This window comes from Centroberyx affinis, unplaced genomic scaffold, assembly GCF_046629955.1.
Source record: "Centroberyx affinis isolate AG114_WGS23_722 - 3 ecotype Tasmania unplaced genomic scaffold, CSIRO-AGI_Caff_v1 ptg006730l_1, whole genome shotgun sequence".
NCBI classification, from domain to species: Eukaryota; Metazoa; Chordata; class Actinopteri; order Beryciformes; family Berycidae; genus Centroberyx; species Centroberyx affinis.
This window is the reverse complement of record NW_027283414.1, coordinates 1-18558: the sequence shown is the minus strand read 5'-3', so window position 1 is coordinate 18558 and position 18558 is coordinate 1. Positions and strand designations below refer to the sequence as shown.

The following is an 18558-nucleotide window of genomic DNA, read 5'->3' as shown; positions in this document are numbered from 1 at the left end:
TAACTGAACATGATTAAGATGATTTTCCAGATTTTGAGTCACTGCCTCTTGCCAAATGGATTGCCTCCTGTGCCATTGCTTATTACTTGTATGTGTTGTACTTGTTCAGTTGTTTAATGAGAAATCAACAAATATATTAAATAAAAATAATTAAATACATCTGATACTAAATTTAAAATGAAAAAATAACTGCTGACCTGTCAGAATACAGAAAACACAAAACACGAAGAAACCACATAAGAGCTCTGGAAATTAATTCAATTAATTCAAGACTTAAAACGCGACATTAAACTGTAATCAAGGCCTTTAAACCCCAAGCAGGACACCCATGTAAACCTGACCTGCACTAAACAAGTACAATCTGTGAGTACTGCAGATTTAATATTGAGAATTTCACTATTCTTAATAAATTGGTACATAAAAGGAAAGGAGACACTTTGTGTACTAATACACTAAAGGGAGAAGAACATGTTAGCCTGAAATGTGGGCATTACACTGACTTTACGATACGATTAAATCCATTTTAAGACCTTTCCAGGACCTGTAGAAACCCTTATTTTTCTGAACTACAGCAGCATTAATACAGGAAATAATATATCTCTATTTTTATATACAGAAACAGTTAAAGTCCTTAAGCTAACAGCAGTGACACCAGTGTCAATATGAGGAGAAAGACTGTGACTTACCCCGGGTCTTTCAGCTTTGTGTCTCCCGTTAGCTTTAATTAAATATCGGCTGATTTTACCGCCTCGTCCAGATTGTTAACAGACTGTTTATCAGCTGTTTAACAACAATTAACACCACATGTACGTACAAATAATATATATTTACCGTTTATAAGCCTGGTATCTATCGTAGCCTGCTGCTCTGAGAGGGAGAAATCTAAAACTGGCGCTAAACGAAGGACCCCGCTGTGTTGTCATTCTTACCGCCAGGTGCCTTACGATTTGCCTGATTACAAACAAAACGGTTTCGGCTTCGTCGTAGCCCTGTTTCCCGACCCACAAACAATAACTTCTAAAAAGTAAATATTGATGTGAGAAAAAGCAACGAAAAAAATTAAAACTGTGTAATTAGTGTACACATCATTTTAGCTGTAATGTTTGGGTACAGGCGAGTCTGAAGCGGACTCGGCGGTATTCGCATGTACTGTACTGCATGTTGTAGTGTATTTTATGACTGAAAGCTAAAAATACTGTATTTTAACAGTGATGTCGTAGTAAATAAAAAGCGAGTAAGCTGACTTGCAGTCGGTCATTACAAAGCATCATAACAACAAACATGCCTCAACAAAAATCTATTGTATTTTCAGAAAAAAATATTATTTTTGCCTTTAACCCTCAAAAGCCCACATCTTAATATAACTCACATCAGTTTGATATCACTTACTGTGAAGAATACTGTGAATTTATGTTACACAGATTCATGTCAAGCCTACTAGCCTGTAGTAAACTACCGTATTTCGTGAATAAAAACGTAAAAAATAAATAAAACACTCGAGTCACAATTTTAATAGTTTGGGACTTGAATTGCTGCATGAAGAGAAGACTTGAGACTTGACTTGACTTGGGTTCTGGTGACTTGGGACTTGACTCTGACTTGTACTCTGATGACTTGAAAAGGTTTCTAAAGTCTTGACTTGAGATCTTGTGTTTGTGTAAATGACTTAGATTGAAAGTGATGAGATTTGTTCCAGCAGACGACTGAATTTAAATTCTGTTTTCTGAATTTGTATGGAATGATTGAATTTATTGAAGTTGAAACTGATTCTAGAAATCAAACTCATGATGCTCTTACCAAGTTTTTATCCTATTAAAACCATATTGCATTGAAAAGTCCTAGATATTTCGTTTTCTTTAAGATATTAAATTGATATTGGACTCTTGATTTGTTCTGACTTGACTTGCTGTTCTACATTTAGACTTGAGACTTGCCTTGAGCCTCGAGACTGACTTGGGACTCAAGCAAAGTTGACTTGGTCACACCTCTATTTATATACATTCCCGTTAGTAAGAAAAAAATCTTCAAGTTGTCATTCGCACTGTGTCAAATGTGCAGTTTAAAAACACATGACCTCATGGATATAAATGTGTTGTAATGTTGTCAAAAGCAGACAGAAACAGAGACTTGTCATAAACAACTTTATTTAATTTTACTCAGATTAAAGCATGGACTCAGAAGGCCTGTTTAACCTACAGAGGACTAGTAGACTCTGTAAGTGGCTGCTGCTTACTGTTGATTAATAAACTGATTATCTGGTCTAATACATAATGTTCATATTAACATCCACATTATTCATACCACCAGGAACCATCTGCAGAGCCAAAAAAAATAAAAAATATATTACTTCTCAACATTAAAGTGCCTATGTGGTGCATGCGCCCCGTTTCCACTGACACCAACAACCTGAATAACAGCTAAAATAGAATCCTTTCAACGCACAAAATAGAAGGAATTTTAATTTTGATTTGATAGAGAAGACTCCCAAAAATAATAAGAACTCGATAACCCATCAAGCGGTAAACAAATTTTCGACTTGTAAAGGCTGAACTTTGGTTTATTTATTTTTTATCTAAACGTGACGAGGATAGAAGACACCAAATTTAAATTAGGGTTCCTACACAGTTTCATTATCATAATCCCCAAATTTTCAACAATTTTTCCAGACCTTGATTTATACAAATTGTCATCTTTCCCCTACTAATTTCCATATGTAGATGAAGATTATTCTTCACAGCAACAAATATCAGAATACGTCAGATAGCAGAAAATGTGTAGTCCTATGTATGTAAAGTCTGCATTTTTCCACACTTTTCCAAACTTTTCTGCAATTTCCAAATTTCCGACAATCTAGAAATTACCAAATTCTTTCCCCATACATTTCCAGACCTGTGCAGGAACCCTGAATACAGTTATTAAATCCTTCTGCATCACTTCTGCTGCTTCTCTCTGTCTGCCAGCAGAGCCTTTCCCACCCTAGACTGTGTTTTACTGTTGGACTGAGAACTGAGAGAAGAACGGACAGATTCCTCCGTCCTCATCTGGGGGATTGTGGAGCGTTTTGGTACATTTGGAAGCAGAGGAAGACTTAGATTAAGGTGCTACTGTAAGTGTTGTTGTTGTTGTTGTTGTTGTTGTTGTGGAGGATGCTTATAATGACAGAGGTTCAGATGATGCAGTCCATGATGTGGATCTGCAGGGAGTCCAGGTCCGGCAGGATCTCGTTACACTTGGGACAGGCGTGTTCGGGTATGTTCCCCTGCTGCTGCCAGCTGTCCCCGCCTGGAAGAGACAGAGAACTGATCACAACCTGAAGCTGCTGGTTCAAAATCTCCTGTCAGTCACATCTGTCTCCATCATGGAGGAACACTGGAGGACTGTGTGTTAGTGAATAAAGTGTAAATCTGCAGCAAGCAGCTGTCAGCAGAGAGCAGCTGAGTCAGCTTGTTGTGGTGTGGCTGTAGATCCATTCAGTAACGTTCTCAGTAAAAGTGAATAGTGTGATAAGGTGGATTTGTTTCCAAATGTAGGTTACTGTGAGCAGTGTTGGGGGTAACATTACTGTAATCACATTGCATTTGTCTGTACCGCAGTAATGTAACGCGTTACGGTTCCTAAATTCAGTAATCACATTACTAATCAAACAATTATGTTGTTACTTGCGTTACATAAGTTCTTCAATTATCTGCAGGATCTGGAATCTGCAGGATTATCTGAGCGGATAGAAAAAAATCATCAAACGTGCCTTTTCATGCACGCTTGCGCAACAACCTCTGACCTCTGACCTCTGACGTCTCGTGTGACTTTGGCTAGAGATAGTTTGTGCGGGAGATAGGACAAAAATGGCAGAGCGGTCTACAACTTTTGAGGGGTGGAGATATGCAAATTACTTAGAATTTGTTGCGCGAAAGGACAAGAATGTGACGGTAAAGTCGTAAAGTAAGTAAGTCGGTAAAGTTGTATTAAAGAGCATAAAAGAAAGACATTGTGTATGTCCTCCTTATTAGGACAGGGATTTGTGCTGATGTGGGCATATGTGAGGTTTAATGTTATATTGTTAACTGGCAACTACGTGACAATGCATCTCAGGCGATGTTGCGGAGTAACGCAAAAGTAATGTAACGAGTAGTGTAACGAATTACTTTCTACAGGGAGTAAATAAGTTAAGTAATGCATTACTTTTTTTTTAAAAGTAACGAGTAATGTGTAATACAATATTTTTTTTGAGTAACAACCCCAACACTGACTGTGACACAGTAAACTGTCTTGTCTTTAGCCCTAGTCTCTACTCCAAAACATGAAGAGTTGTAGCTTGAGAAGAGTCAGCTCAGTTAACCTGAACAAACTGTTAGCTAGCTAACTAGCCAGCAAACACACTGACGTTAATGTCAACATGCTAACGCTAGCTGCTACTAGCTACGTTAGCTAGTGTGCTAATCAGATGTGTTAACAACAAGACAGTGATGGTTAGCTGACCAGATACTATGGTTAGCTAGTAGGGTTGAACAATTAATCAAAATTTTATCGAAATCGCAATATGGCCTACTGCAATTTTCAAATCGCAGGAGGCGCAATATTTGTTAAAGGTGAAATGTGTCAAAATACCATTTTAAAGTAAATATTGTGGTGCTGCAGAGATGTCCTGGCCTACACATCATATTCTACAGACTTAAGAAAACATCTTTGTTTGGTACAGATCCCCACAAAAATCACACCACAATCATTTTAATACGTTTTTCAATGAAAATGAGAATAATGATGTAAAAATTATCATTCCCTCTAATATCGCAAATCATATCGCAATTGCAATATCAGTCAAAATAATCTAAATTAGGGGGGGGGGGGGGGGGGGTATGTCACATGAAAGCCCCTCTATTGGCCTGGCAGTGAACATGCAAGACATTTTAAAATCCCCAAGCTGGCAAAAAAAATCTGGGAGGGGAAAGTGACTGAGAAACAGTCTTCCCTAACCCGAACCCAGACCCAGACCCGAACCCAGACTGTGGTTGTACTGGGCAGCTCCCAGTGTCAATGGGATTACCTGTCTGAATGTGAAACACAGACACATAAATAAATGTTAAAACATTTTGACATTAAAGGGCGGAGTACCTCTTCCCCCCGGAGCAGCGGCGCCCCCGTGTGGATTGCTTCCCCGTGACACGTGTCTCCTCTGCATCTCGTTCAGAGACTGCCTGAGGAAGAGAAGGGACAACATGGCCATGTTAAGAGAGGATCGATGAAGAGGGAAAGTCTTTGACCGGTCCTGGAATATCTGGAATATCCTGGAATATAGAGAGGTCTAGGAATAGTCAGGGGAATATCAGGGAATTTTACAAACGTGGGAATACAGCAGAATGTATTTTCCAGCTTGTTTCACACCCAACCGGAGTGGAAACCAGACAGTTTCAGGTCATGGAAATGCTCTGACTTAGTTTTGGGAAAGTCAGGGAATTTTACATAATCAATTTTACTCTTATCGGATCAAGAGTAGAATCAGGGAGGACAGGGGAAAAGAAAATTAAAGCAAAACACTCACAATGTGCATCTAAAAGTGGGAGTATTTGTTGTGTTCGTTTATCTTTCTATTTTACTTGATTTGATTCTTTTAATGCATTTTGCTTGTTCTTTTATATGAATTTTATCTTTTTATCTCTCTTTCATCTGCCTTCTATTGATGTAAAGCACTTTGAGCTGCATGTTGTGTATTAAAGGTGCTATACAAATAAAGGTTATTATTATTTTACATTTCCTTCCCTACCTGCCCAGTGAGTCCATCTCCTCCTGCAGCTGGTTGTTCTGCTTCTTCACGAACTCCAGCTGAGCGGCCAGGCGCTCCTTCTCTTCGTGGATTTTCTCCCTCGCCGCTCGCTCCGCGTAGAAATCCGAGGAGTAAACCTCCGCCTGCACAGAGGAGACGACGGAAACACGAACACACCGTCAGACTGCAGCCAGATACTTGTTCTTAAGACATTTACTAAGCCTTTAAAGGATAAGTCAGGTGATTTTGGACCTATATTTCATTCCGCTCTTCATCCCTGTAGCTCTTGGACCCACAGACAGTATAATGTCTCCAGTCAGCTGTCAGTTGAAGCAGCGAGCTCCCAATCAGAATAAAAATGCCTCATATAAACGCCTCAATCAGAATAAACTGCCCGATCTGAATGAAATTTCATTCCGTTAGAGAGGGCTGTTTAACCCTTTCATGATCCTGATCTTTTCGGCACACACTTTTATGAAAAAGTTTGATCTGTTTTAAATTGTATCTCTGTTGGTCTTTTTTTTATTTTTTTTTATTTTAGTTGTACCTGTCTACATCATATTTTACTTTTTATGCCTATTTTCTTTTATTGCTGCTGTTGGATTTTACTGTATGTAAAGCACTTTGTAACCATTGTTTTTAGAAAAGTGCTATACAAATAAAGTTATTATTATTATTATTATTATTATGATCCGGTCGATGGATAATATTTGGTCATGTAAACACTCATTCTGATCACTTTCTTTATCTCGCCTCTTTCTGCACACGCTCGCACATTTAACGTAAGCAACGTCAATTTACGTTTCCCTTTTTTTTTCCGGGAGGATTCGAATGGATGTGCTTGTTATGAACCCCGGGGCGCTCAGGCTTGATGTGGGCGGTGCAGCCCGTTTTTATATCAAGCCCTGACTCCGCCTCTCCGGGCCAGTTTGGGTTTACAGCGGTGAAAATTACAAATGGAGCCAATCATTGCGGGGGAAAAACAAAACAAAACATCTTTTTCTGACACTTATGGAGTCGTATGTTGTGATAAAACTGTTGCTTCCTCAGAAAGAACAGCAGTAAAGAAATAACCGACACAGCTCCATCTTTTAAAAACGTAAGCCCGTGTTAGAGTGCTGATTCAGTGTTTTTTGCGCATCTCAGAAACTTTTATTCTGATCACATTCTGTGGAGCATGGAAACACACATCTTAATGCGATCGTTATATTTAGCGCTCATGTAAACACTTGCATGGTAATCTTCCTGAAAGAATGATTTCATTCAGAATGAAAAAAAAATGTCTCATGTAACCACAGCTAGTGAGTCCAAACTGTTTGTCAGAATATCTCCAGAAAAGCCGTTTGTCAGCTGACTCTGGAGACAACACTGTCCAAGAACTACAAGTGTGGAAGAGACTAATTGGATCCAAAATGAATTGTGAGGACTTTCTATTGGCTGACACGAATTACCTGATTTCTTAACCAAACCTTTCTCCTCATTTAGTGTAACTTCATTTTAAATTATATTATCACTACATATTATTAAATTACTAAAATCAGACTAAATTTAAAGGTTATTTTCAAAAGACTACGTGTATGACTAAATTTTAAAATGCTATGAAAATGAACACTGACACACACACACACACACACACACACACACAAACACACACACACCTGGGCCTGGAAGACAGATATGGTCTCCAGCTCCTTCTCCTTCTGGTAGATCTCCTGCTTCATGATGTCGATCTGTTCCTGTTTGGTAGCCAGAGCCTGTTCAGCGGCGACCAGCCGGCCCTGCAGCTCCTCCACCACCTCCCTCTGCACCAGCTGGGCCTGCGGGGCCAGAGGGCAAAGGTCAGACACGTCCAGACTCTGATTTATGATTGTTTATCGCTCTAAAATGTTTGGTGGGAATCGTAGTTTATGGTCACAGGATTTGTTTTTGCTATCAGAGCTGAATTAGGTGAGAGTGTCGTCATTATATTCAGCTGTGGTGAGTTTAAACCTGTTACACTGCAGGTCTGATACTAGACTACTGCCTACTGAAGCACTGATGTGGAACATTTTACTCTTACAGTCTCTTTCATTTGACTTTTATGTGACTGTATGTTGCTTTTGCACACTGTATGTTTTGTGCAACTTTTATATTTGCCTTCATGGTGTTTTCTTGGCCAAGTCTCCCGTAAAAAAGGAGATTCTTAGGCTGCGATCACACCTACAGTTTATTTTTTCTTTGGTCTGAACCAGAGTGGAAAAGTTGACTTTGTTGTATTTTTGTATTTGGTTCATTTAGGTTCTAAACTGACCAATTACAAGCCAACCAGAGCTTGTAAACAAAAGTCACATGACTCACAAGCAGCTTGTTTATTTTGGAGTTGTTAACCCTAACCCTAGTTTTGGAGTGTTGGTAGTTTTCGGTGCCAACAGAGTTCAGATGGCTTTGATCTCACCTGGACAAACGACCTGAACTAAAGGAAGAAAACTCTACTAACCTGGGATAAAGGTTAATATATAAAGGCAATAAAGGTTAATGGCTCTCAACACCATCAGAAAGAGTAATTTCAGCAGGGAAATTTGGAGATCTTAAGTGTTGAATGTTGTATGTTGCTGTGGACAAAACCAAGAGTCACCTCTCTCTTCTTCTTGTCCTCTTTGAGCTCATTGTAGTCTTCAAACAGCTTGGTGTAGGCGTCCTTCAGCTGGGCCAGGTTGTTCCTGCAGGGAGGAGGGAGATTACTGGTGGCTCAGTGTGTGTGTGTGTGTGTGTGTGTGTGTGTGTGTGTGTGTGTGTGTGTGTGTGTGTGTGTGTGTGTGTGTGTGTGCCCTCTGACCTCTCCTCCCCGGCCTTCCTCTGCTCCAGCTGGCTCTGGGCCTGCATGCTGTCCAGCTGGAGTTTCAGCCGGTCGTTCTCCGTCTGAACCGCCTGCTTCTCCACCAGCTGAGCGCGGAGGGTCGCCACGTCCTGCTCCACCTCCCGACATCTACACACACACACACACACACACACACGACAGAAACATTACATAAGAAGAGGAAACACTTCCACATGTTTTGGGGATGTCCGGTCTCTCTAGAGATCCGTGGATGCATTTTATTTATTAGTTTATTTGTCAGGGACAATGCAAAACAAACATTGTAACAGGTTACAATAACATGATACAGATGTGTTACATATGGGATTTCTAGCCAAGGCTAATTTGCGACCCCTGTCCCTGGTTAGGCTTTTCTACTTAAAAAAGGTCATAATATATCACCATTACCAAAAGTAGTGACATTCTCATACGTGTGACATGATCATACAAAAATTACAATATTTACATCACATTACAATCATTTTACATGTGTTGCGTAAGTGTATGTGTGCACGTGTGTATGTTTCCTAATTCATGGCAATATATATGTATGTGCATAATGTTTATAGGCGTGTGTGTCCGTGTGCATGCATGCACGTAGTCTTTATCAGTATGTATGTATGTTTGTCTATGTGTGTGTGTTCCTCTATCTGTGTGTACATGTCCATGTGCATGTGTGCATGATCAATGATCAATGATCACAGGTTTGGTTTTGTTTCAGCCAGTCTTTCACCTTTTCATTAAACATTTTCAGATCAGTTTGTGTTTTTATTTCTGTTGGTAGGGCATTCCAAAAATGTTTCCCTTTTACTGAAAAAGATGACTGACCGAAAGTAGTTTTGCGCTGTGCCATCCTGCAGTTGCCATTTGCTGATCCCTAGTGGTGATTCTATTGGTGTTTGTTTTTGTGACATATGGACAAAGTACAGCTGGGGCGAGATTGTTCATACATTTAAAAATCAATTTGATAAAAGGAAACTTGATAAAGCTGCCATAACTGAGCAACTTGTACTTTTTCAGAATTATACAGTGGTGCCATTTCATTTGTTTTTGATCCAATATTTTCAGTGCTTGTTTGTATAGTGATGTAACAGGTGCATGCAAAACTTTAGCAAGATTTCTTTTAAATTTGATATATTATTGTATTGTATTATTGTATTATTGTATAGGGAGCAAGCAGGGGGGAGTCAACCCTCTGGCTGACTCCCCCCTCTGTCAGTGTATGGGAGGTCACTTCACATCAGTTCCTCATGAGGATGAACTCAGACTTTACTGAAGTCCAAACTGCATCTGAACAGGTGGAAACCGTCACCTAGGTTGTAGTTCTTCATCGGTACAAAGTTTTTTTCTGGAAGTTTCTACATTTAAAATAACAGAAACGTGAAAATCGTCTAAAGTCTTATGCTGCATAGTGAGAGAGGAGAATCTCAACTCCAGTCGTTGCTTTGTTTAGTTGCAGAAGACAGACCAGACTGCTTTGTGGTCAACAGAAAATTGCATTAGCAACTTAGCCGCTAGTTATAATCCACTGTGCAGTGGAGCAGTGTGTGATGAGCATAAAGCAACTGTATATGTGTTAATCTGATTTTATTTTACTCTTTACTCTTCTTTACTCTGTCTAAAAAAAAAAAAAGAAAATATATCACATGTTTTTAGGACAGCTACTATGGCATTGTTATCGATATCATGTTTTCCAATAAAAATACTTACGGAAAAAAAAAAACGTAGCTGCTAGTCAACTACAGGAAGGCTTCAATCTGGACTTCTGCTTCAGCTCACTGTGTTCCCACTTGTTAGGTTAGGGTTTAGAAAAGTGGATCACTCAACACAGTGTCTGCTGAAGTGTTAGCATGAAGCAACAGTGAACGATCTACCGGGGACACATGGATGATTTGGTCTCTATATTCTCATCAATTAAAGGGTAATTTGATCCAAAAAGCTTGGTGTATTCCTTTAATAGGAGAAACATATTTAAATAGTTTGTGTGTCTTTCTCTCTGTATGTGTGTGGTTCATCATGAGCCTGAATGTGTGTGTGTGTGTGTGTGGGTGTGTGTGTGTGGGTGTGTGTGTGTGTGTGTGTGTGTGTGGGTGTGTCAGACCTGTCCTGCAGGTTCTTCTTCATGCCCTCGGCCTCGTCCAGCTTGCTCTGGGCCTGCTGCAGCTCTTTGAACAGCGTCATCATCTGAGACTTCAGGTTCTCCACCTCAGACTCCGCCTGGACGTTTAGTCACACAACATTTTAGTCACAGAACATTTTAGTCACAGAACATTCCACATCACAACGTTATGAACGTGAAGATTCATAACTTCAGAAAACACAACGGGAATCATATCAAGTATAGCTTGCTTACTACTACTGCTACTACTACTACTACTACTACTACTACCGCTGCTGCTACTAGTTCTATTTCTGCTACTACTATTAGTACTGCTACTACTACTGCTGCTACTACTAGTTCTATTACTACTACTACTATTAGTAGTAGTACTACTACTACTGCTACTACTACTACTACTAGTTCTATTACTACTACTACTGCTATTAGTACTACTACTACTACTGCTATTAGTACTACTACTACTACTACTACAACTACTACTACAACTACTATTACTACTACTACTACTACTACTACTGCTATTAGTACTACTACTACTACTGCTATTAGTACTACTATTACTGCTATTAGTAGTACTGCTACTACTACTGCTATTAGTACTACTACTACTACTACGACTGCTATTAGTACTACTACTGCTATTAGTACTACTACTACTACTACTACTGCTATTAGTACTACTACTACTACTACTACTGCTATTAGTAGTACAACTGCTATTACTACTAATGCTATTACTACTACTACTTCTACTATACTGTTATTAGTACTACTACTACTACTGCTATTAGTACTACTACTACTGCTATTAGTACTACTACTACTATTGCTATTAGTAGTACTAGGCAAGGCAAGGCAAGTTTATTTATATAGCACATTTCAGCAACAGGGCAATTCAAAGTGCTTCACATAAAACATTAAAAGCATCGAGACAAAATGAAAAGGATAAAGTAGTACTACTACTACTACTACTCCTGCTATTAGTACTACTACTACTGCTTCTACTACTACTGTCATTAAATACCTTGTCCTCCTTCCCAGAATCCTCCTTGGTCTCTGTGCTCTCTGGCTGGGAGGTTTGTGTTGATTTCTCTGTGCTGCTCCTCTTCTCCTCCAGCTCTGTAATCCTGTGGTAGATCATATGTTAGACAGTGTTACTCCCTCTTACATTAGGCCAACACACACACACACACACACACACACACACACACACACACACAGAGCAGAGGTAAAATACACACACACAATACACAATGATAAAAATAGGAGTAAAGTGATTAAAAAACACAGAAGAATAAAAAAAAAAATACAAATTTGAGCAGGTGAGATAAAAAAGTTCAAAGGCTTTATGAAAACGTCTCACTTCAAAACAAACAGAAAAGAAAGAAATGAACAAAAAACATCCCAAAGAGATCAAGATGAGAAGCAAAGACAGAATGTAAACAACAACAGAAACAACATGGAGGAAAACAGGAAGACGCAAGAAAGGGAAACGCACTGAAATAGCTCCGATAGAGGAAGTGAAGTCACAGGGGAAATGAGAGGTAGTGATGATGATAAGAGGCATTTATGTGTGTGTGTGTGTGTGTGTGAGAGAGTGAGTGTGAAGAGGCAGAAAGACAGAAGGAGGTGGAGAGAGAGAGAGAGAGAGAGAGAGAGAGAGAGCGGATTTGTGTTTTGAGTTATTGAGGAAGAATTTACTTCATTAGACAAGTTTCAAAGGATCAGTTCACCTCAAAATTACAAATCCATCTGGTTGGTAGCTCCAAAAAGGAAATAAATTAACAGGTAATGACCAGTGTTGCCAACTTGGCGACTTTGTCACTAGATTTAGTGACTTTTCTGAACCCCCTGGCGACTTTTTTTTTCTCAAAAGCGACTAGCGACAAATTTTGGAGACTTTTTCTGACCATGGGGAACAATGTTAAAGTGTTGAATCCCAAAGCATTTGTCAGTAAATTGGTTTGGCTGATGCCGGTTTGCTCTACTTGAGAGGTCTGATGACACAGCGTAGCCCCCCCTCCCTCCACTGCGAGCAGAGACTGTAGGTTATATATTGATATGCAAATTAGGGCTGTCGACTAATATTCTAAATTTGATTATATAATCGTATTGTAAAAAACAACAACAGACATTTGGTTGTGAAAATTGATATTGGATTGTGTCAGTTCTGGCCTGGGCCGCTGCACTGGACGCCCTGCATGACGGACAGGAGCCACACAACGACACTTTCACTGATTGAAAATGAAATGTGGGTCAAGCTGAAACAAGTGAATAATTCAACAACAACCGTGTGGTAATGATGGCAGAGAGGTCACAACCCAACCCAAGAGAGAGTGATTTGCACTGTGAGCGATCTAAAAAGCCCCGTTTGGAAACACTTTGGATTTTGGTCAGTAGACGGTAAAACTGTGGAACCTGGAGATAAAGTGGTATGTAAGCTATGTGAGCTACAGTTAGCCTCCTGTTCCACCACTAGCAACCTGTATAGAAATTAGGCTATCCAATAACATATCAGTTATGAATCATTCATTTGATCTCGCTCCGAGAGACAGCGCATCCTCAGTTCTCACTCTAGCACCAACCACGGCACAGAGAGAGAGAGAGAGAGAGAGAGACAGAGAGAGAGAGGGAGAGAGAGAGAGAGAGAGACAGGCAAAGAAATCAAGTTCCTCATGTATGCAGATGACCTGGTCATACTATCCCCAACAGAACATGGCTTACAGCAGAACCTCTCACTGCTGGAGACCTTCTGTCAAAACTGGGCGTTGGACATCAACCTCGACAAAACTAAGATCATGGTATTTCAAAAAAAGGCCAGATCACAGGAATCCAAACACAGTTTCACTGTGAGAGGGACCACACTTCAGCATACAATGGAATACAATTATCTGGGCATAATCATCAGTGCATCTGGCAGCTTTGACAAAGCAATAAATTCCCTGACAGATAAGGCACGCAGGGCCTACTATAGCATTAGAAGTTCACTAAATAAATTCAATCCTCCTATTAAAATTTGGCTAAAATTATTCAGCAGTGTAATTCAGCCCATTCTTATGTATGGAAGTGAAGTGTGGGGCCCTCTAATAAACCAGAGGCACACCTCATGGGACACAACACCCACAGAAAAATTTCAGCTTCAATTCTCCAAGGAAATCCTCAAGGTCCACAGAAACTGTCCAAACCATGCATGTAGAGCAGAGCTGGGAAACTTCCCTCTCTCTCTCCACATGATAAAAAGATCAATTAGATTCCAGGTTCACTTGGCACAAGCTGATCCTGATTCATATCATCACAGAGCCTTTATAAGTAACAGCCTCTGCCCAGAGACAGACCCTCTGAGAAACATTAGAGAAACCTGCCACCTCAAAATCCAAGACCTCCATCATCTCTCCAAAACTCATCTGAAAACAATAGACAAGGAAAACAAATGTATTTATATTGACAATTGGAAAAATGAAACAAAATCCATCAACAAATTAGAATGCTATCGTTTATTGAATAGAGAATATTCTCTAGCACAATACCTGGTAAGCATAAAAAACCCCAAACAGAGACGCACATTAACAATGTACAGACTCAGCGACCATCAGCTAGAGATTGAAAAAGGTCGTCATAAGAAGGAATGGAAGCCCAGAGAACTGAGAGTCTGTCAACACTGTTCATCAGGGGAAATAGAAACTGAGCTGCATTTTCTCCTCTTCTGCCCCCTGAACCAGACTGTCAGAGAGGCCTTCCTGCAGAAGGTTAAAGCAGCAGACTCGTCATATCAGGGAAAAACATGTGATGAACTGATGAAACTTTGTTTAGGAGAAGAACCACAATTTACACACTTAGCTGCACAATATGTAACACTCTGCCATGATATTAGAGAAAAAACGACTGTTATTTAGAACTTCTTGAATATTGTAACACTATGTAGTTACATTTCACATTTATGACCATTGTTAGTAGAATCTGATTATTTACTCTGTAATTTGTAATTTTATTTTATTTATTTATTTATTTATTTATTTTATTGTATTTTTTATATTATCATATCTCTCTGGTTAATACAAGACATTTAATTGCTTTGAATCTAATTGCCTAATTGTACCCTCTTTTACAAATGTAACATATTTTATGTATGTGTATGTATGTATGTATGTATATACGTGTATGTATGCGTATATGTATGTATATACTATATATATAATTGTGTATTGTTCTGCTTTGGCAATAACGGTTGATTACCATTCATGCCAATAAAGCTTATTTGAATTTGAATTTGACAGAGAGAGAGAGAGACAGAGAGAGAGAGAGAGAGAGGAGAGAGAGAGAGAGAGAGAGAGAGAGAGAGGGAGAGAGACAGAGAGAGAGAGGGAGAGAGAGAGAGAGAGAGACAGAGAGAGAGAGAGACAGAGAGAGAGAGAGAGAGAGAGAGAGAGAGAGAGAGAGAGAGACAGAGAGAGAGAGAGAGAGGGAGAGGAGAGAGAGAGAGAGAGACAGAGACAGACAGATAGAGAGAGAGAGGGAGAGAGAGAGAGACAGAGACAGACAGAGAGAGAGAGAGGGAGAGAGAGAGAGGAGACAGAGACAGACAGATAGAGAAACAGAGAGAGACAGAGACAGACAGAGAGAGAGAGGGAGAGACAGAGAGAGAGAGAGAGACAGAGACAGACAGAGAGAGAGAGAGAGAGAGGACAGAGACAGACAGATAGAGAGACCGAGAGAGACAGAGACAGACAGAGAGAGAGAGAGAGAGACAGAGACAGACAGAGAGAGAGAGAGAGAGAGAGAGAGAGACAGAGACAGACAGACAGAGAGAGAGAGAGAGAGAGACAGAGACAGACAGATAGAGAGAGAGAGAGAGAGAGACAGAGACAGACAGACAGAGAGAGAGAGAGAGAGAGAGACAGAGACAGACAGACAGAGAGACAGAGAGAGAGAGAGACAGAGAGAGAGAGAGAGAGAGAGAGAGAGAGAGAGAGAGAGATAAGATAGAGATCGATCTACGGTCTTTAAATGAAGTTTTACGGTATAGGACATTATTTTATTTGTTTATTTTGTAATGTGTAGGTATGTAGATCTTTTAATCTTTGTTTATGTTGAAATAAAAATACCTATACAAGTAGTCATGTCTCTCGTTGTACTGGTTTGCCCTGTTATGGACATAATGTGCAAAACAGATCGAATAAATCAAATGGTTCGAACCTATGTGGTTTTTTTAGAAGGAATAATCGAATGTCATTTTTGGCCAATTTTGACAGCCCTAATGCAAATTAGCATAATGACATCATCCGCCAACTTCTAGCGACTTTTTGAGCAGCCTTTCCTTGGAAACAAGTTGGCAACATTGGTAATGACAGCGTTTTCATTTTGGGGTGAACTGTTCCTTTCAGGCTGCGTTCAACACCCAGCATGTTCTGATCGGTTTCTCTGAGCTCTGCAGTGTCTCCTCCTTCAGGTCAGCTGGTTTGTCCAGGTGAGAACGATGACCTTTGACCTCTGGTGGCACCAAATAACGACCAGCGAGAGTCTCAGTCCTCTAACAAGAGAACTAAAGGAAACCGCCCCGAAATGCAAGGGATTATGGGTAGAAGGAGACGGAAAGCCTAGCAGAACAAAATGAAGTCTGGACTGATGCTCATATTCAGCTGTTTCTTCTTCACGTGTTCTTAACCGGTATGAACACCACAGAAGAAGAGACAAGAACAACACAGAGGGGGGGGGTCCTGTCCTACCTGGCGGCGGCGGCGTACAGCTCGGCCTGCAGCCGCTCGGCCTTCTGGGACTCGTTCCTCAGAGACTGCAGCAGCTGGCTGACCGTCAGCTCCTCGCTCTCCAGGCGGGACGCCGTCATGCTGGGTCCAGACGCCCGCCCCGCTCCCCCCCGCACACCTCCTTCACCCCCTCCACCTCCACCGCCCCGTCCTGAACACAGAGAGAGGGAGAGAGAGAGAGAGAGAGAGAGAGAGAGCAGGTTACCCATGAGGCCGAGCGTTTCATCTGGTCCAGTCAGTGTTGTTCACCTCTGATATGATGCAGTTTGATTCATTCCAGGTTCACTGGAGAATTTGCAGTATGTAGTTTGGAGGAATATGTTTTATTATTATTACTAGAATTTATAACCTCCTCCTCTCCTCTCCTTTCCTCTCTTCCTCCTCTCCTTGTCTCCTCTCCTCCTCTCCTCTCCTTGTCTCATCTCCTCTCCTCACTCGTCCTCTCCTCTCCTCTCGTTTCCTCTCCTCCTCTCCTTGTTTCCTCTCCTCTCCTCTCCTTGTCTCCTCTCCTCTCTTCTCCTTGTCTCCTTCTCTCCTCTCCTCTCTCCTCCTCTCCTCTCCTTGTCTCGTCTCCTCCTCTGCTCTCTTCTCCTCCTCTCCTTGTCTCCTCTCCTTCTCTCCTCTCCCCTCTCCTCTCCTTCTCTCCTCTCCCTCTCCTTGTCTCCTCTCCTCTCCTTGTCTCCTCTCCTCCTCTCATCTCCCCTCCTCTCCCTCTCCTTGTCTCCTCTCCTCTCCTTGTCTCCTCTCCTCATCTCCTCTCCCCTCTCCTCTCCTCCTCTCCCCTCTCCTCTCCTTGTCTCCTCTCCTCCTGTCCTTGTCTCCTCTCCTCCTCTCCTCTCCTCTCCTCCTCCATGGTGGGACACACAAACACACAAACCACTCTCCAGTTATAGCAGTGGGATTCTCCTGGTTTCAGTGGAGAGTTTTAGTGTCCCGTGATGCTCTGAATGTTTCAGAGGCTTTTCCACCCTGATGAGAAGAAAACTCTGAGGGGAAACACTGAATATTTATTTTTTTGGCATGAAAATGTAGATATTACTATTACTAAGATATTGAATAGCGGCACAAAATATCACCTATCAGCAGCTTCAATCCACTTTACAATTTACAATTTCCCATTTGTCAGACGCTTTTATCCAAAGCGATGTACACATGAGATTTTAATACAACAATCCAAAAAAGAAATCAGTTCTGGCCTTCAAAACCAAATTCAATCAAACCCTAATAGCAACGCAGAGTTAAAAAAGTGTGTGTGTGTGTGTGTGTGTGTGTGTTCTATTTTGTTTGTTCTGTTATATGAATCTCATCTTTTTATCTGTCTTTTATCTGCCTTTTATTGATGTAAAGCACTTTGAGCTGCATGTTGTGTATGAAAGGTGTTATACAAATAAAGGTTATTATTATTATTATTATTATTATTATTATTAAGGATAGAAAGATCAGGAAAATGTTGCTTCTCGCCTCTAATTAGGATTAAGATTAGGTTTAGGATTAGGTTTAGGTTAGGCGTGTAGTGGTGAGGTTTAAGGTTCAGGGATTAAGGTTTAAGTGATTAGAGAATGATTATAGTCAATGGAAAGTTCTTATGAGTACAGTAAGACTACCGTGTGTGTGTGTGTGAGTGTGTGTGTGTGTGTGTGTGTGTGTGTGTGTGTGTGTGTGTGTGAGTGTGTGTGTGTGAGTGAGTGTGTGTGTGTGTGTGTGTGTGTGTGTGCCTCCTCACCGTCACCCTGATGATCTGGATGAAGGAGTCGTCCGGTGACCCCTGACCCGTCTTCAGCTGCAGCTCAGAGTTCATGGCCACCAGGTCGTTCTTCTCCGCCTGCAGGCGAGCCAGCTGGGCCCGCAGCCCGTCCAGCTCCGCCCTCTGATTGGCTGCCGCCGCCACCGCCGCCTGGAGATGACATCCAAACCAATGAATAAACGATATCATAACATATCCAAAAAATCACGTTTAATTACCAGATTGATGTTCATTGCATTGAACTGCTTGGTAATACAAAAAGTCTGCAATTATCAATAATATTCGCTAATTTGTTTCTTGTTTTTTTTATCATTACTTTAACAACAGAATTGTGTA

The 18558-nt window shown here is 40.7% G+C and overlaps 1 protein-coding gene across 1 annotated transcript; it reads right to left on the bottom strand.

The window, feature by feature from the left end:
- Positions 1 to 2122: 2122 nt before the first annotated feature.
- optn (optineurin) lies at positions 2123 to 18372 on the bottom strand (the record flags this gene model as incomplete). Its single annotated transcript, XM_071513048.1, is given in 11 exon segments — positions 2123 to 3282; positions 5110 to 5192; positions 5759 to 5901; positions 7417 to 7575; positions 8373 to 8457; positions 8574 to 8723; positions 10696 to 10811; positions 11741 to 11843; positions 16440 to 16563; positions 16566 to 16629; positions 18202 to 18372. Coding segments are annotated over 11 exon segments (1314 nt in total), but the record flags the coding sequence as incomplete, so codon positions are not given.
- Between the last annotated feature and the right edge of the window lie 186 nt (positions 18373 to 18558).